Source organism: Malaya genurostris, chromosome 3 (assembly GCF_030247185.1).
Source record: "Malaya genurostris strain Urasoe2022 chromosome 3, Malgen_1.1, whole genome shotgun sequence".
Lineage (NCBI taxonomy): Eukaryota > Metazoa > Arthropoda > Insecta > Diptera > Culicidae > Malaya > Malaya genurostris.
In genome coordinates, this window is record NC_080572.1 from 119,014,357 (window position 1) to 119,034,960 (window position 20,604).

Consider the following 20,604-nt stretch of genomic DNA (forward strand, 5'->3'; position numbering starts at 1 on the left):
TAGGGCTAACTTGATACTATTATTTTGCTGAAGGAAGTATGTTAATACGTTAAGGCGTTTAAGAGTTATGCAATGTTTTTGAGTTTTTTCAAGGCATTTTTAAGACTAATTTAAATGAGTTAAAAGAAAAACACCCTCCCAATTTTCTCTTATATTATGAACTTTCAGTAGCCGCATAGGATACATTTTTATCGATCTGGCATCTAATGAATTTTGATATTTGAAGGTTGACTAATTTTTGATGTAAAAACAATCATAACTTTTTACTGGTAGCTCATATGAAAAAGCTTTACTCAGCAAAATTATGCACAATATTTATTTCAACAACTCTTCTGAAGACAACTTTTCCATAGAACGTTTCACAAAAAAGTTAGAACAAAAAAATCGATTTTTCGGGAGCCACCCTACTCTTACCCGGGACAATTGATGTAACTCGTTCAAATGAAAAGCTAGAGAGGTGCTGTTTTCAGCAAAGTTGCTCAAAATAAAATTTTCTACAACTTTATTGTACAATAAAATCATTTTTGAGCTCAATTAAGAAAGTTAGATTTCAGATTTCAATCTAAATAAGGACCACCCTAGTAATATTTTATATCAAAAGGAGCGCCATTTGATAGCAAACAACTTTTGTGAAGACACCAACTACAAAAAACTAATGTTTAATAGTGAAAATATTTTTGTCACGCTAATTTCCCGTTTCAAACCATAGTGCATTTGTTCACGATTGGATACGGTTTGTTTTTGAGATTTATGAAATAAAAGTGACTAGTTGCAAGGTGTAAAAGTGATTGTTTGAAATGTGTTCTTCGATTTTTGTTTAAGCTTGTTTGTAAACAGTACCGCTGAACTGTCATGGATGAATGCTTGTTCATTTGTGACGTCAGAAATGAATAAACATTAATCCATTGAAGTCAAGTGTCTTGTAATTGCATGAATCGTCGTTGTCTTTTTACCTTTTTTTATATATATAAAAAATAGGTATAGAATTCGCTCGAACTTTCGAAAAATTTTCCGAGGCCCGGAGGGCCGAATGTCATATACCAATCGATTCAGCTCGACGAACTGAGCAAATGTCTGTGTGTGTGTGTGTATGTGTGTGTGTCTGTATGTGTGTTGTCAACTAAGAGGTCGAGATCTCAGAGATGGCTGAACCGATTTTGATCAAACTAGTCGCAAATGAAAGGTCTCCCCGTCACCCAGAACGCTATTGAATGGTTTTGAGATCGGATGTTTACTTTTTGAGTTATACGAAGTTTTATGTCAAAATTTTCAGTTTTTTGACAGTATCTGTCACAATTGACCTTGAAAACAGAATATGTTTTCATACTTAGATTCCGCACGGTAATAGCTATCCAACAAGCCATAGATTGTTAAAATCCGTCCATTTTTAACGGAGATATCGAATTTTTTGTGTAAGCGACTTTTCCCCCATATTCCAGCAGTAGAAGTTCTGAGCGCTGTATGGCAAAGAAAGGCTTGGGAGCAACGTAAAACACGATTTTTTATACTGTTACATACAATAGTTTCTAAGTACCAAAAAGACTGTGAACAGCATTATTTTTCATGACATTTTGCCTCGGACCAATTTTAGCATGATTCGTTTTTGGCAACATAATCGTTCGAATATGACATATTGGAAAGATGGCAGTACTTCCGAATTCTGAACAATTTCATAATTATATTGATTTAAACTGCTTACAGCAATAAATGCTGGAAGAACAAAACACCCATATACCATTTGAATCAGTTCGTCGAGATCAGCAAATGCGTATGTGACAAATAATTTCACTCAATTTTTTACCTTATTTTCGAAGATGACTCAACCGTTTTCTACAAACTCAGATTCATATGAAAATTCGTATGCTCCTAAACAAGGTTCCTGAATTATGTTTGGATCCGACTTCTGGTTCCGGAATTACAGGATGATATGTGAAACGAAATTAAAATTGTGTAACTTATTTTCCTCGTAGATGGCTGAACCGATCTAAGATTCAAATGATATCTAAGAATCATCTAAGATTTGCTGATTTGAATAGTCGACAACCAAATAAACTTATTTCAATTTTAGTGGTATTCAGTTTTCGATTCGGAAGGCACCCAACAATTTAACTCGTACTACGATTTCTCAAAGATGTGTACTGATTTTGTCTGACTTCGGCTACACCGATTTTCGAATTCCGGCTCCAGTATCGAATCGTTTCTCAAAGCTCAATCGTTTTCTCAAATAAAGCCAAATCGAATTTCAGAAAAAATTCAAATTAAAGCTTGAAAGTTGGACTCAAAACTATTGCAATTTATTCGTCATATGGCCATACGAATCGGTTTGGTTTATGCTGGTTCCTGAATACCGGCTCTGGAAGTACCTTAAATTACCGTAAATTCTAAAGTGGAACTCACTTCGACATATCATGAAAAGTTTAATCGATTGTAACCTTTTTAGATAGAGTAATGAGTGATTAAAATGTCAAATTGCAGCTTAAAACGACGGTCATTAAAATAATGTCATGAAAACCGAAGAATATTCATGAAAAAAACACATGCGGATTGATAAAAAAAGGTATCATCTCACTGATAGGTGGATTAAGCACGTTTTTTTTTTCATAATCCACACTCTGGGACTTATCTCTTCTTATTATTATTATTCTGGTTGATTTAGTTGCTGTGCCAGTAACTGTGTGATTTGATGGCACAGCAACTAAGGCCACAGACTAACAGACAGGACACTCAAATTAGATTCTTTAATCATTTTAATGGTAATTTCGAATATTCCTTTAGTTGGGACAGTACTCGCATATGTCATGATAGTGCCACGTTACCCTATCAAAAACATCCTGTCTGTCATCTAGACTGTGTTTATTTTTTTTATCTACCAACAGAGTTGCCATTCATTCAGAATTACCTGTAATGTATTGATTTGTATACGTCCATGCGAAATTCATGCAGGATACAGATTTAATACATACTGCCAAAACTATAAACATAATTGTGCCTACTTCTCATCCTTCAAAGCAATACAAAATCGAACCCGTTTCGTTACAATATTCACTTACTTCTGTTCTGCCGCCACTTATTTTCGGGTGAAAATTACCAACACAATCAAAAATAGTCTAGATGAACAACGTTGAGAAAAATAAATGGTTACCTTCCAACATCGCTAAAAAAGTTAAATATATTATCAACGTAATCCAATAATTTATTATGACGATTCATTTTCAAATATTATGATGAAATCAGGCATCCCTGCAAACAGCTGATCGGTGTTGACAAACGAGGGGGAAATAACTAGTAAAAAAACTTTTACATAACACAAGGGGTGTACCGATAGTGAATAATTCGCGCAGTACAATATATGTGGAACTAGTGCATCACGAAAAATTATTTTTATAAGAATTTACTCATACTGTCATGTCTGTTAGTCTGTGCTAAGGCTATATTACCAGTTAATTTACGTTTATAGTCGAATGGATTTTCTTTTCACTGGACTACAAGCGAAAATCTCGATGTGTGGCTGCGTCGAGTCGTTAAAGTACGGATGAAAATCCTTTCATTCTTGCGAAATACTCGAATTTTCTCCGGACTAACACGATGCAAGTATTTCTATATATGTAATAAATTATTAGTGTTACTACTGACTCACAATCGAAATGTATCACGACCAATATGATACAACGCACCCAAGGGCACGGTACAATGTATATTGTACATACACACAAAAACACATACATACATACAAACACAGGCACACACACGTTTATATGTACCTACACCTACATTTATTCTACAAGCAAGCATCATAACATTGAGTTACTATTTCTTTTCTAATAAAACCTAACTTTTTTTTTTTTTTTCATATAACTATTTATTGGAATGAGTTAAAATTAAATTATTAAGATTTAAATTGGGTGTTCAGCCACAAGTGGTGACTTTTCAGCCCTGTTATATATATATGATTTGGTAATTACCATGAGAACATCATTTGCTTCCGCAATTCTGAGATTTTTGTGTAGGGAAAATTCTAAACCTACTTGTATTGTGTAATGGGGAAAAGGAACTTATATACTAACTTACTAACTAATACAGAGAGCGAATCGATTCAATTGAAGATTGCATCGATTTTTGTCGGAATTTGCTTATAATATTATGTGACATTACATCTAATGGTTCTATATTTGTGAGTCTGTGTAACTCATTTGTACTAAACCAGGGAGGACGCTTCAAAATCATATTCAGAATTTTATTCTGGATCCTGTGAAGCGTTTTCTTCCTGGTGGAACAACAACTTGACCAAATTGGTACTGCATAAAGCATGGCTGGTCTGAAAATTTGTTTATAAATTAACAATTTGTTTTTTAGACAGAGCTTAGAATTTCTGTTTATAAGAGGATATAAACATTTAATATATTTATTACACTTTGCCTGGGTTCCTTCAATGTGATCCTTGAAAGTGAGTTTTTTGTCATACGTTAAACCTAAGTATTTAGCTTGATCAGACCATGTCAATTCCAAGCCATTCAATTTGAGAATGTGATTATTGTTTGGTTTAAGAAAAGAAACTCTTGGCTTGTGAGGAAAGATAATTAATTGCGTTTTTGCTGCATTTGGTTTAATTTTCCATTTTGACAGATAATCACTGAAAATATTTAAACTTCTTTGTAGGCGACTGCAGATCACTCTTAGATTTCTACCTGTGGCTAACAGACTTGTGTCGTCACAGAATAGCGATTTCTGACAACCAACGGGTAGATTTGGAAGATCAGAAGTGAAAATATTATACAAGATTGGAGCTACACTCGAACCCTGCGGAACACCGGCTCGTACGGGTAGCAATTCAGATTTACAATTCTGATAGCTAACCTGAAGAGTACGATCAGTTAAATAATTTTGAATCATTTTGATCAAATAAATAGGAAACTGGAAATCAGACATTTTTGCTATTAAACCTTTGTGCCAAACACTGTCGAATGCTTTTTCTATGTCTAGAAGAGCAACTCCAGTGGATAACCCAGAAGATTTATTTGATTTTATCATGTTCGTTACTCTGACAAGTTGATGAGTAGTTGAATGTTCATGACGAAATCCAAACTGCTCTGGTAAAAAAATTGAATTCTCATTTATATGAGTCATCATTCTTAACAAGATAATTTTTTCAAAAAGTTTACTGATAGAAGAAAGTAAGCTAATTGGGCGATAACTTGATGTTTCTGCTGGGTTTTTATCAGGTTTTAGGATAGGAATTACTTTAGCGTTTTTCCATCTTTTTGGGAAGTAAGCTAATGAAAAACACTTGTTGAAAATTTTAACCAGGAGTCTCAAGGCAACATCGGGAAGATTTTTAATAAGAATATTAAAAATTCCATCATTACCAGGAGCCTTCATGTTTTTGAGTTTCCTAATAATTGATTTAATTTCATCAAAATTCGTCTCAATAATGTCATCGTGTGATAACACTTGGGTTGAAATATGATCATACTTCAGTGAGACTTCATTTTCAATAGGACTCACAACGTTTAAATTAAAATTGTGGACACTCTCGAACTGCTGAGCTAGCTTTTGAGCTTTTTCACCATTTGTAAGAAGTATTTGATTTCCTTCCTTGAGAGCAGGAATTGGTTTCTGAGGTTTCTTAAGAACCTTAGAAAGTTTCCAGAAAGGTTTAGAATATGGTTTAATTTGTTCAACTTCTTTAGCGAAATTTTCATTTCGCAAAAGAGTAAATCTATGTTTAATTTCTTTTTGTAAATCCTTAACTATGTTTTTCATAGCAGGATCACGAGAACGTTGATATTGTCGTCGACGAACATTCTTCAACCGAATGAGCAGTTGAAGATTGTCATCGATGATAGGAGAATTTAATTTAGTTTGAGCTTTGGGAACTGAAAGATTTCTAGCTTCGATAATATAATGATTCAAATTATCAATTGCTGTGTCGATGTCCGCAGAATTTTCTAAAATAGTTTCATGATCCACATGATTTTCAATGTGAGATCTGTAATCCAACCAATTAGCTCTATGATAGTTGAAAATAGAACTAATTGGATTAATTATAGCTTCGTTGGAAAGTCTGAATGTTACAGGAAGATGATCTGAGTCAAAATCAGCATGAGTAATCGGTTCACTACAAATGTGACTTTGATCTGTTAGAACCAGATCAATTGTAGACGGGTTTTTCACGGAAGAGAAACAAGTAGGATTACTGGGATGTAGAACTGTAAAGTAACCAGCTGAGAGTTGATTATGAAGTATTTTACCATTACTGTTATTTTGCCTACAATTCCACTGGACATGCTTAGCATTTAAGTCCCCTATTACGAAAAATTTCGATCGATATCTTGTAAGTTTTTGCAAATCGCCTTTAAAGAAATTTAATTGTTCGCCGGTGCATTGGAATGGCAAATATGCTCCAGCGATGAAATAAATTCCATGAATGGTTTCAACTTCGATTCCCAAGCTTTCAATAACTTTAGTATTGAAAGAAGGTAAAATTCGATGTTTAATTTGCCGTTGGACAAAAATGGCAACTCCACCACTCATTCCAGTAAACCTGTCAAATCGATGAACCACATAATGTGGATTACTTTTCAATTTTACATTTGGTTTAAGAAAAGTTTCTGTCACAATGGCAATATGAATTTTGTGAACTTTGAGAAAATTATAAAATTCATCTTCACTCGATTTCAAAGATCGAGCATTCCAATTTAAAATATTCAAATAATTATTTAACATCACTGTTAAATTTTAAATTCATTATAATATTATTTGCAAATTTCCATCCGATTTGAAATGCTTCAAAAAGTGATGAAGTCGAATTCATTTGGATGATCATTTGAAAAAGTTGATCTTGTAGGTAGATCATTTTATTTTCAGTTATATCGCCTAAATCGACTTCATTTAAAGAAGCGAATGGCATTGAAGGAATATTTGTAGGTAGACTGCCATTAGAAGAAGATGATTTGGCCGGTCTACCTATTAATAAATTGTTTTCGTTAGAAGAAGAACTGCAAGGCGGTCCTGTGTTTTGATTATTTACATTAGAAGAAATAGGAGATAGATTTCTACCTAATATACCAGCATAGCTGACATTAGAAGAAGATGATGACGAGGTCGATCTACCTGTCAATAAATTGTTTTCGTTAGAAGACGAATTGGCAGGTGTCTTAGAAGAATTTTCAGGTATGTTCTGTAAATTTAAGGTCGTTGATTTGACTTGTTGTCTAAGCGAACGAGCGTTTAAAATTTTTTCCCTGACAGGACATTTCAAATAATTGGATTTATGATTTCCATTGCAATTTGAACATGAAAATTTATCAGTGGTTTCATTCATTGGACAAACGTCTTTCGAATGCGATTTACCACAATTCAAACACCGTATATCCATATGACAATTTTTGGTTCCATGGCCGAAGCCTTGGCAACGATGACATTGCGTTAAGTTTGCAATACGATTATGCTGTTTATAATGTTCCCAATGAATTTTAATGTGGGAAATGAAACGTACTTTTTCTAAAGTTTTCAAATTGTTTACATCACTTCGATTGAAGTGTATTAGGTAAAGTTCATGGGAAATTCCAGAGCGTGGTTTAGAAGTACCATTCGCTCTTTTTTTCATAAGTATTACTTGGGAAGGGGCAAAACCAAGCAATTCTTTTATTTCATTTTGAATTTCATCAATACTTTGATCATTTGATAATCCTTTCAAGACAGCCTTGAATTTATATCATATGAATAAGACGTTCGTAATCTTCCAATCCATCCACCAAGACTCGACATTCTCCTCTTCGTCCGATTTGAAAAGAGACTTTTACTTCCGGGAGAAAAGTAGAAAGCTCAGTACGGAATGCTTTGAAGTCGGAAATCATCACCGTCACTGGTGGCATAGATTGATGTTTCTTCCCAGAACGACAAGCGTCCATTTTGGGAATTTTTGAAGAATTTTCTTCTATGTCGCTACAATCGGATTCAGGAAGAATCTCGTAAATATTGTTAGACGGCATAGGATCAACGGAAGGGAAATCCGTCCGTTGTCTTTTATTTTTACATTCAGATTCTATAAGATCGTGAATGTTATTAGAAAAATGTTGAATAACGGATTGTGATTTATTCCGTATTGAATTATTTTTAGCCTTAGGCTTGTTGCCTTTCCGGTTGGACGCAGGCATTTTTGAAATTAATGAAATTTTAAATTAAATTAACTAGGCTAAATTAGTCTTCGATTAGACTCCTAGCTAGCCTTAAAAAAGGCTGATTAATTTCTTAGTCACTCTAATATCACTCTTTGTATCACTTAGTCACTCTAATATCACTCTTTGTATCACTTAGTCACTTAGTTAGTGATTCAGGTAGCCTTGAAAAAGACTGAAGCCTTGAATCAATGAAACTCTAGGTAGCCAGAAAAAATTCCAGGAGCCAAGAGCTATACGCGTGCGGTGCGAACGACTGTTCAACACCGACTGAATAAAATCTAACTAAAACTACTGTGCCGATAGTCTTCTTATTAGTATGTTATTTTAATGATTACTCTACTTTCAACAAATGAACTGTGATAAAATCGAATTCAAAATCTTTGCCTCGTCTCTAAGAAGCAATATCGCATATAAGTAGTTCGGAAATGGTTCGATACTGCTGTTTTAGCGAAGCAAAATTCTCAAAATTTCATGTTACTTTTGAAGATAATCTATCAAACAGCGATAACAGATCTCACTCTAACTAATGGTTTTCGTATATGAAATGACTAATGGATTTGAGATAAATGGGGGTACCGTTACCCAATTTCTATCTCTTCTATTGGTCGATCGTTAGACCTGAACTGAAACGGTTGCATTTATTACCTTTCTTGCATGCACTTACTCTTACATTTCACTCACACATCATCTCACCCATCAGATCCCAAAGGTTACATCTTCACAATACAAACTGGATCAACGTCGTTTGACAGCTATCAGTGGTTTGTTCATTGGTTAAGTCATTATTATTTTATTCTATACTACAATATTCTATCTCATTCCACAGTATTCCATGGTACACAAACCAACAATAAACGTCAAAGATGGACTCGATTTCCCGTTAATTTGTTGTCATCGTGTGAAACCCAATTGGGATACGTTCACTCCACTTAATTTCCACTTCACATTGGTAATAAGGGCCGGTAGTATGAAAATAAAACATAAAAAAGAGCTCAGTTAAGCCCTCCGGCCTCTTCAACCCCGGATGTTGGAGCGTAATGCAATCAACATCTTATTCAACGATTTATTAATTTTAGTTGGTTTGACGTAAAGCCGCCATAACTAAGTTCAGTTTTTACAATGACTGAGTGGAAACATATATTGGAGAAGCCAAATGAATGAAAAACTAACAGAAAAGATGATTTCTTGGAAAAAGATACGCTCAGAGACAGGACTCGAACCTGCGTTCTTATGCATTCCGTGCATAAGCGCTACCATTTCGCCACTCTGAATCTTGTTTAAGTCACTATAATACGCCAGTCAGACATGGTAGAACGTACATCGAACATGGTCTACATCCTGGCCGTCACCCGACCGATACCTTACGTCCAAACTTTTATGTCTATTAATTTAATTTTCTTTTTTAATTTTCAGGATTCGGATGATCAACTATAACCAACTGCACTCGATGATTTTCAAGAAGGAAGTGACTTTATTCTCTTTCCTAGAGCACGTTTTAATAGAGCCGCAGGTAGTATTGTCGTATGCTAAACATATCGACCATGATTAATATATGTACAGGTGTATACATATCAATTCTTCCCTTTTTAAAGAGTTTTCTTAATAATAATATTTACAAAGTGTATTTGAACTTATTTACAGAAAGCAATAGAAAAATAACAATTTTTTTTAATAAATTCAGTTTTGAAAGGATTAATATATCCTAAATGTAACTAATCAAGTTTAAACAAATATCAAATTTTGAAATACAATTAAGTTCTGAACGGACTCTATCCGAAATGATTTTGACTCAATTAACGATCATAATAAAAATCTGGATTCTCTGTTTGCTTCCGAAGACGCTTTGAGCGTCGAAGACAGCCTCCCGGCAAGTTCGCCGTTGAAGCTTTTCTTTTCCGTCCGACCTTCGCCAGATCATGCTCCGAGAATCCCCGGAACAGGTTTTCTTCTGAGCCGCTTCCAGCTCCATATAATGACTCCTCTCGCTCTAATATTCCGAATCTATCAGCTTCCGAACTTGGACCCATCATCATGTTTGGCCTTGGCTCCGGGTCTCGATCCTTATAGCGTCTAATTTGTTTTCGGTGCGCCATTATGGCCACGTTTCCAAGCAAGATCTGGAATGTATTTAACGAGAATTGTTTTAGTAAAGTTGCCTTTACCCATCTATTAGGTATATAATGATGATGATTTTTGTACCAAACAGTATCCCCTTCCGTCAGATCATCCAAGCTGTCATTTGACCTCTTGTTGATTTTAGGAAAATCATTTATTTTATCATCATCAGGGGACTGTGGCAAATTTAAATAATTTTTATAATGACATTTAGGATTTAACAAATCAAGCATCGTCTTTGGTTTATAACTAAAAACTTTTTCAGAGGGGAATTGCCCGCTACTAGTCACTATATTATTTCTATAGTTCATTAAAAATAAATTAATCTGGTTCTCCATATCAACATTAGCCAAATCCGGCTCTAATAAAAACTTTTTTAATACATCTTTCGTTGTTCTTACAAGTCTTTCGGCTTGGCCGTTGCTTGAAGGGTTATATGGTGGACTTTTCAACACCTTAACTCCTTGCCTCTCTAAAAAGTTTGTAAATGAGTATGAATTGAATGGAGGACCGCCGTCAGAAACCAGAACATCTGGCAATCCAAATCTAGCGAAATACGCTACCAATTTCTTCAATACCTTAGCACAATCCGTGCCCTTTTTCATCCAATCTACCTCCAACCACTTTGAGAAAGAATCAACAATCAATAGAAAAGTGTGGTGAGAAAAATGAAAAAAATCGATATGAATTCGACTAAAAGGTCTTGTAGTAGGTGTCCAATGAGACAAAACCTTTGTTTTTGGCACTACTACCATGCTACTACAAACTTCGCATGTTGTAACATAATTTTCAATATCTTTGTTTATCCCAAACCAGTACACTTGTTTTCTTGCCAACTGTTTCATTTTAACCATTCCCGCGTGATTGGCATGCAAAAGTTTAAGTATCCCGCTTTTCATTTTATGTGGAATCACCACCCTATTTTGATACAATACGCATCCGTCAATTATCTCCAAATCATTCTGATTGGCATAAACGTCTAAAAAGCGTTTGTCCAACTTTTTCGGCCAACCATCACGCATAAAAGTCATAATCTGTTTTAAGAAAATGTCGTCATTTGACTCTTTGGCAATAATAACAAAGTCAATTGGGAAATCGTTGCTAAAATTTATGCTTCTTATAAAATTTTGATCTAATTCTACGGGAACCGACTGATCTAATGGGAATCGCGAACAGAAATCCGCATTACCCATTTTCGCAGAAGGCCTGTACTGGATTTCGAAGTCATAAATTGATAATTCGAGAATATACCTTTGAAGTCTTGTTACAAATATTGAATTTTTGCCTTCTTTGCCGAATATTCCTATCAATGGCTTGTGATCAGTGTAAGCGATGAACTTTTGCCCATAAAGGTATTTGTGAAACTTTTTAATTGTACAAACTAAAGCCAAGGCTTCTAAATGAAGAATTGGATATCGCTTTTGCGCGTCATTTAACGTAAAAGAAGTAAAGCAAATTGGCTTTTCTCTGCCATCTATCACATGTGCAATAACACCACCCAGACCATAGCCTGAGGCATCGGTCACGACCACAATTTCTTTTCTGGGATCATAAAACTCTAGTATGTTCGCTGATATCAAAGATTGCTTACTATCTTGAAATGCTTTTTCGCAATTTTTATCCCAAACGAATTTTACATCTTTTCTCAACAAATTGTAAAGATAAAACAATTTAGAAGACATATGAGAAACAAATTTATTATAATAGTTGATTAATCCTAAAAAGGATTTCAACTCATTCTCATTCTTAGGCACTTTTGCTCTTTGAATAGTAGATATTTTTTCTGGACTAGGTAGTAACCCTTTTTCACTTATTATGTGTCCTAAATAATTTAATTGAGAAACAAAGAATTTGCATTTTTCTAGATTTACTTTTATATTTGCCTTCGCAAGCCTATCCAAAACTAAATACAGTTTATTACGACAATCGTTCAGGTTTTCACCCGCAATCAGTACGTCGTCTAGATAGCAATATACTCCAGTAATACCATTCAGTATTTGATCCATAACTTGTTGAAATATTGAGGCGCTAGAAGAAGCACCCTGTGGTAACCGGTTGTAAGTAAACAAACCTTTAATAGTATTTATCACCATGAATTTCTTAGATCGTTCTGTCAAGGCTAGCTGTGTATATGCGCCTTGCAAGTCAAGTGAACAAAAAACCTTGCAATTTGCCAATTTAGCAAATAAATCATTAGCAGAAGGTAAGGGATAAGTATTCGGTATTAAAACTTTGTTTACCGAAACTTTGCAATCAATTACTAGTCTAATTTGGTCATCTTTCTTTATAACTACTATCACAGGTGATGCCCATTCGCTGGTCTTTACCGGCGTTATCACATTCTCTTTTTCTAACTTATCCAAATATATTAAAACTTTTTCCCTTAGTCTGAAGGGTACGTCGTAAGCTTTTTTAAAAATTGGGATTTCCCGTTTTATAATTAAATCTGCTTCAAATCCCTTGATGGGTGTCGAAAAATCTTTTTTAAATACTTCCAAAAATTTAGATTTGATTTCATCAATAAACTGTTCACCCTTTGGCATAGTTGTGTTGTTTACGTTTTCATACAAAATATTTTTACTTGAAAAAGTTTCTCTCCATCTTGGAAAAAATATATCCATCCAATTCCTTCCAAATAAAGGCATGAATTTATGATTCGTATTTAGAATCAATAGTTTTAAAATATGTTCAACACCATTTAGTGCGACCAAGACATTTGTCTCCCCTTCAATCTCAAGTTTAGAACCATTTACAACTAACAGTTGTTTGTCACATTTTCTTAAGGATTTATCAAAAAGACTCTTAAATTGATTAACACCCATAACAGTTACCGTTGACCCACAGTCCACTTCCATTCGGGTCATAATATTGTCAATCGACACATTTATTATACATGGTTTACTTATTTTATCAAAAGACTTAACATGCATGCACTGTAAATCACCTGAGTTCCACTCATTCCATTCCTCCTCACTGTCCGTGTCCATCCTGTTATCTGTCGTCATCCGGTTCATAAGAGAAGTCAGGTCTTTCTCTGCACTAGTTCCAGGTTTTACTGTATCTATAAACCTTACAGCGTCTCTTTTTAAATTTTTTAGCTTAAAGCATTTTCTCTTAATATGACCCCTTAACCCACAATGATCGCAAATCATGTCGGAGTAATTTCGTTTGAATTTGTTATCAAAATGAGTGTCACTGTATCGATTGTTTCTGTTATAATCGTGAGGTTTGAATTTGTTATTATTGTTGTTTTGACAGTATTTGTTATTGTATCTAAATGTTTGATGTGTGTTTTTGTTGTAACTATTTGTGTTGGGTCTACCATATTGTATTTCTCTGTTCTGTTTGTGTTTGTAACCTTTGTCACCCAAACGCTCATGAACTGGTCGTCCAATAAAATTTATATTTTCAGGCGGGCCATATGCACTATCAGCAGAGACTGTCCCAAAACTAGGAAAAAACGAATTTACTTTTAAGGTGCGCGCATTATCTTTCGCCATACACCACGTAGTTATGAATCTGTCCATAGATTCTACAGTCAACTTTTCTTCGTTCAGTAACAACTGTTTTAAGTTCTCGTCCCGCAACCCAGCAAGAACTCTGTCTTGAATAGCTACGTCTTTGAACTCGCCGAACCCGCAGAATTCTGCCTGCAATTTTATTGCCTGTACGAAATCCTCGGCTGATTCGTCAGGTTGCTGAACCCTGTTACTGAACCGAAAGCGTTGAACCAGGTCTGGCTCAGTCTTATCTAGCTTTTGTTTTAATTTAACAATGATTTCACTATACTTCGCAGTAGCAAGAGTATCTTTTGTGTAAAATAATTTTAGCTGAGAGTAAACAAACGGTCCGCACAAATTCATGAAATGAGATTTTTGCATCGGTTCAGTAACTTGATTTGCCTCAAAGGTAAATGCCAACCTATCGGCCCAATCCCCGAAGGAGGTACCTTTACGGTATGGCTCGATTGTTGATGCCAAACTCATTTTGAATAACTTGATCTCTACTCGAGAAGAATAATCAATAATTGAATCGATTATACAAAAAAATCAATGATGCACAGAGAAAAAACAACTATAACAATATAAATAATCAAATTATCATGCCCAATAAACGGAATAACAATGTTCAATATCAATCAATCAATGGGGAAAAATATAAAATGGGAAAAAACGAAATGTCTCATCAATCGGCTTCACTTTGCATAAAATAATCATAAATGACTTACCAGATACTATGTCCGACCTTTGTCAGCAATTTTACCGAAAAAAATCTTTTAACACAACTCTTCCGTGTGAAATTTTTGTTATCTTCCTCAACCACTGTCCGAAACGAGACCTTTATCAATATTCTACCTAAGTTAAGGAAGAAAAGAACACTCTTATTAAAAAGAACAAATAAATGTCTTGTCAAATAAAAAAAAAACAATAATGTATTGTTCCAGCTTGCACAATCTTTTGTCCTTATTGTTGTTTCAAACAGAACCTATTCCTTTTGTCCCAACTTTTGTATTGATAAAAAGAGAAAAAATGAGGAATGTATTTCACAAGTGCAGTAAATTATAATTAAATCACGATATTTTTAAGCTTGCTTTTTTTTATATAAAGTCTTACGATCGGCTTACCGAATACGAAGATGCTAACCCTACGACAAATCACGATGGCCGCTGAAAACTCCAGCCGTATCTAATTTCCACTCTGCTCTGAAACGTGTGATGTCCGTCCCACCGCTACCGTTGATTGGACACCTTCCAAAGCCAACACAATAGTGTCGCCTTTCAGCAACCGAAAACTGCTTCCACAGGAAATGTTTCACTTGTCCGCTGCTTCATCCAAGCCTAAAAGCTCAATGGCTGCCCTTCCACGGGACACGTTGTCGTCTTATAATTTAATTCGTCGACCCTTGCCGCTCGTTCCGTAAAAATCACTCCAAATTTTTACCACCAACGTTATCGCGCTCAAGATCTCACTTTATCAAAAAAAATTTCTCCTCGTCGCCACTTTTTATGTCTATTAATTTAATTTTCTTTTTTAATTTTCAGGATTCGGATGATCAACTATAACCAACTGCACTCGATGATTTTCAAGAAGGAAGTGACTTTATTCTCTTTCCTAGAGCACGTTTTAATAGAGCCGCAGGTAGTATTGTCGTACACGGAAAATAAAAACTACCTATTATTTGAGTTCTTTTTACTTAATTTTGAGTACTTTTGAATCTTTTCTTTCGTTCGCTCCTTCCATTGTTGTCAAAATACAAAGAGCAAAGCCACCCAACAGCGAGAGTTTCGTTCAATAAGCCAAAATTAAGTAAACCGTACCAACTTGAAATTGAGTCAATACGACTCAACTTTAGAGTAAATATAATTTACCATTGAGTAGATATAACCAATCTTTAAGTATTTTTTTCCACGTGCCTTACGGAAACTACCTAGAGCCACTTTACCAAAAAATAGGTTATTGTACGGAACCCCCAAATTGGGTGGAATGTACTTAAAATTAGGTTGTTTTGCGGTTCCGTGTATGCTAAACATATCGACCATGATTAATATATGTACAGGTGTATACATATCACAAACATCCAAACATCATCTATCCATCAAACCAAATTTCTACGATTGTTACTAAACAACCTAATAAACGATTGTACTGATATAAACGTGTGGTGCGTTGGTTACCAAAACATTTTGGATATTTATGTATGACGCCATGAATAAAAAATAAATATGCTTTGATTCAATACCAATTAGAGTGCCTATAACCAGAGTGAGGACTTCTCATTCGTAATGTTGACAACAATTCAAAACATTTAATTCGAAATGTTGGCATTTCGTTAGCTTTACATTGTAATTGTCAAGTCGTTTGCTCGTTTGAAATTGAAAACTGTCATTCAAAACGAACAGCTGTCGTCACCCTCTTAGAAAAAAACGTTCAACGGTAGTCCTTCATTGGTCCAATACGTTGGATCATTGGTCCAATGGAAGTCCAATCAATCGTTCAACGGGAGGCCAACACGGGACCTTCGTTTGCCGATTTTGAAACAGACCGTTGAACCGAATGCCATTTTTTCGTTCAACAAACCCGGCAGACAGAGGTCCATTGTTGAGCCATTTTTAACAAGAGGAGTTGGAGCCCCGTTGGACTAGTTTTACTACAGAATTTCTGAAGTTTTTTCCATTTATTTGTTTAAACTAACAATACATACCTGCACAATACTTCTACTTCACGTAGAATAACAACAAATTTTCTTTCTATGTAAAGGTAACACTTAATTTTCACACTATTTTTGCAAGACCAAAATCAACAAACCGTTCCAGCAAATTGAACGAATATTTCGTACAATATCCAAGGCGCGCTCTCAGCAGGCCGTTCAATTTTGTTGGTCTTTGAGCGCTTGTTGAACGAAATATTGTACGAAATATTCGTTCAACAAGCGCTCAAAGACCAACAAAATTGAACGGCCTGCTGAGAGCGCACCTTGGTTAAAGCAAAGACATCATATTAACAAGACATCCAGCTCTCACATTTCCCGAACAAATCATTGGCAACATCCTTTTTTGCGGTTAAAGGCCTTCTAATGCCAATTAGTTCGAACGGTGTGACGAAAGCAAGTACGTGGTTTTTGGAGTTAATCAAAGTTAATTTCACCAACATAAAAGAGCTAAGTTTGTCCGACCTGTTTATATCTCATTGCGTAGTAACGTGGTATCGCAGTATGAATGATTGCATAGAACTACACAACTACGATCTAAAGGTTACAATGGACGTGAAAATGAAACGATGGATTTTACAGTGTTCTCATTTCACTTAATTCTTTATTTATAGCTTCATAAGCGTAACAACTAGTAATCTTCGCCTTATTACATTTCATTCTCCGACATCGGCCATCAATGCTCATTGGTAAAAAACGGCTGCTGATTCTAATAGGTTAGACTGCATTTTTCATAAATTTTCGTGTTTAGTCATAGTTACGTAATGTATTAAGCATTCTGCCGGTTGTTGACAATAACTGTTGTTTGAAATTTTCTCTAGATTGTTTTTGTTTTAGGATCTCTGAAGCTATGTTGGAATTGAACATATGATTTATAAATGTTGGATTGCTTTCTCCGAGCAAATTGATTAGTTTGGAATTGGACATGTAATGTATGTATACCATTTTAGTAGCTTATTTATGTAAGAACAACACGGATAACACAGAAAATGAGTAATGATCTGGCTTTTGCAGCATTCAAAAAAAAAAAATCTAGTCTAGCAGATTTTTCGAACCACGTACGGTTAAAAACCAAAACAAAAGAACAAGTAATTCTCCCATTTACCAATCTGGCTTCTAATTACTTTAAAACCTCAACATAATACTCAATATTCTGTCGCAGTTTCCAATCTACGCCTGAATTAATTGTTGTTTTTATACAATAACTATTAATTATTTCCCTAGCATTGATAGTAGTGCTTTAAAGTTATCCCAAAATTCAAAAATTTTATTCTCAAAGAGAGTGTCATATAGATACAATCATAATAGAGGGAGATCGTATTTCAGTTTCCTTTTCCTTCTTGTCGCATCTTATATCAGGCTTTTTAGCTCGATTTTTGATTGTTATTAAAGTTGTTTAACCGAGCCTTTTTGGTAGCAATTAACAAAATAAAAACTAAATAAATATTTATATTCAATTCAACAATTGTTTTTTGTTGCTCAAAGGTAGCAGTGAACTAGATGTTAATTCGCTTTTTAAATCTAAGAGAAAGCAACTTGTTAGCGTTATTACTTTAACTTTAATGGTATTAACAGCATTTACTCGAAGAAAAAAAAAATTGAATTTATCGCTCACTTACTCCTCTAACCGTTCGCTCGTGCACTTGCATGCTAACCGTATATCGACAAAGCAAACAATATCTAGTTGAAAACATGGGTTCACCAGTTGCTGGCCTAGAATATATCTGGACATTTGGACCAATCCTGCTTCGCTTTACTGTCCCAGTAGGTTCCTTTGTACACGTGCACCAGATTATCGGTGCCTTCTTCTTTTTGTTTACTAAACCAAATTGGTTCGTATGGCGGATAGGGACGACCCTCCGCTGCAGCCTTTTCGGCTTCTGCTTCCCGCTCGCGCCTTCGAGCTCGTTGTTTCTCTTCCAGTCTAAAAATGAATAGTTACAGAATCGTAGTGAATGTTACTAATGTAGAGATACTGTTTGATGTAAATATCTATGAAATGAACCGATGCAGAAAAAAACAATTACGCGTACTGTATATATTTATTAGGAATTCCATCAAAAGTGCTTCAATTTTTTGGACCCGTAAAGGTCATGCTGAATGATTTATAGGACGCTTCCAAAGTTCGTTCTAACCTATTGTATTTTTAAGTTGGGTAATTGCGATTCAACGCCCAATAAATCGCTTAACACTGTATCTGTACGGGATCAATAGTGAACCACTTTTCGATACAAATTCCAGTACATAGTACTTTAAATTTTTAACCAAAGTGAACATAGTAACTGATATCTGTTGACGGTTATTTTCAGTTAACTAAAACCTTATGTTACATAAAAAAAGTTAGGCATTATTATTTGTAGTAAACAAACTACACAATACCTTAATTTTTCCGCATTACTTTCGTTCCACTTGGCGTCCTCCATTAGTCGTTGGTCGGGTCGCAATCGCGAGTCTGACGGTGCCACATCAGGCTCCGGTTCGTTCAATTGGCAGGCAAGTATGGTAAAGTTGTAGTATTTGTCACAATCCTTTGGCGGCATTCGTCGGCTCCAAGCCGTTTTATAGTTGCCTGTTTTATAGACAGGATTTTCTGCCGATCCGCTAGTGGAAGTCACGGGTGCGATTTCTATTTTACTGTCCCAGGTTCCGTTGATAACCCATTTTACCTGGCTGGAATCGTCCATCACTACGCCCTTAACCCTACGTTGTGTATCTCTCGTAAAGTATGAATACGGTAAATATTTTAGGTGACACTTAACACCTTTGGCGTTCTTTTCGCCAATGATTTCCATATCGCCGTGATTATCCACCCACAGTTTACCTACGATTATGTTGTGCACGGTCGTCGTCACCTTTCGCCAAGTGAATTTGTTACCGGTGGCCGGGAATTCAACATGAGTGTACCCCAGCGGAACAATTTGTATGTATTTGCCTCGGAATTTCGAGGTCATTGTAAACTCCTGCCAACACCTCCATCCTCGTCCCTCACAATACTGAGCCGCCATTGGTGGATGATGAGACACCTTTGAAACGGCAAAAGATCATTTTAACATTCGACCAACCTACATTTTACCAATTCGTCAAGTACCTGTTCGTTGATACATCTCCAACCAAGATCGTCAGTTCGGTCGCATTCGTATGTTTCGCCGAGTAGCGGATTAAATGGTTTTCCGGTACGATTGCTGGTAGTCGAATAAGCTGATATCGTGAACGCAGTAACGTACGCTAATTGTTCACAAGTGTCCTTACAATGGGCAGCTTTATCTAAAACCTCTGAATATTCAAAATCTTCTGTTAATCTGAGAACGGAAAATTATACATTAGTAAGTTTAATCTTAACGAACATCGAATCACCTACCTTTGAAGCATCGATAATGGCTCGTTGAAATTCACCGGCATGGGAATTTTGGAGAGGTCTTTTCCGATACAATTCTTTATGATTGACCAAAGATTTAGTGGGTAGTTGGGTTTATCCGTTACACGAGTACGCCTTTTACGAATCTTTGTCGATTGATTATTATTGGAAAGGGTTGGTGTTAGAGCTTGGTTACTATTTACAGAAATTCTATCCGTCACGTCCATATTGTCTAGATTATCGGTCACTACTAATACCTGTTGAAATAAGGAAATGCTGTTTCAATTTCCTACATACTTTCATTCTTAACATTCTACTTACTTGCTGTGTCTCACTGTTGCCTTCTTCGCCTTCCGAGGAGCTTCCCGTTGCGTCGTTGGAATTACGACGGTGATGAGCGACCGGAATCTTTAATATGAACGAGCTATCCTCTTGGGAAGCGACAGAACCACCTTCTTCTTGTGCATCATAAAACTCATTATCCTCATCGTCAGAAGCGGAAGTGGCTGCGTCTGCAAGTGAATATCATATACGACATTAATCAAGATATTGAACAAAATTACAACTGATCACAATTTGACTCGTTGTAACTGATATCAATGTTGGAACGGCACAGGTTTAGAATTGCACCCAAGTTACCAACATCAATCAGATGATGTATACTTTCTATATTTATATCTTTAGTAGTCGTTAGTGACTGCAGTTCACATGATTTATTAGTAAATAGTTGTGAGGTAATTGCCAGTT

The 20,604-nt window shown here is 35.4% G+C and overlaps 1 protein-coding gene across 3 annotated transcripts in view; it reads right to left on the reverse strand.

Moving 5' to 3' along the window:
• Positions 1–17,076: 17,076 nt before the first annotated feature.
• Positions 17,077–20,604, reverse strand: part of LOC131435076 (oxysterol-binding protein 1) — a 69,887-nt gene continuing 66,359 nt past the window's right edge. For all 3 annotated transcript variants that reach the window (XM_058602580.1, XM_058602579.1, XM_058602578.1), the window contains 5 exons: positions 20,179–20,369; positions 19,861–20,114; positions 19,591–19,801; positions 18,882–19,525; positions 17,077–18,426 (listed from right to left, as the gene is read on the reverse strand). In XM_058602580.1, coding sequence (XP_058458563.1) covers positions 18,216–18,426; positions 18,882–19,525; positions 19,591–19,801; positions 19,861–20,114; positions 20,179–20,369 — 1,511 coding nt within the window. In that variant the 3' untranslated portion in view covers positions 17,077–18,215. The remainder of the gene's footprint in view (positions 18,427–18,881; positions 19,526–19,590; positions 19,802–19,860; positions 20,115–20,178; positions 20,370–20,604) is intronic.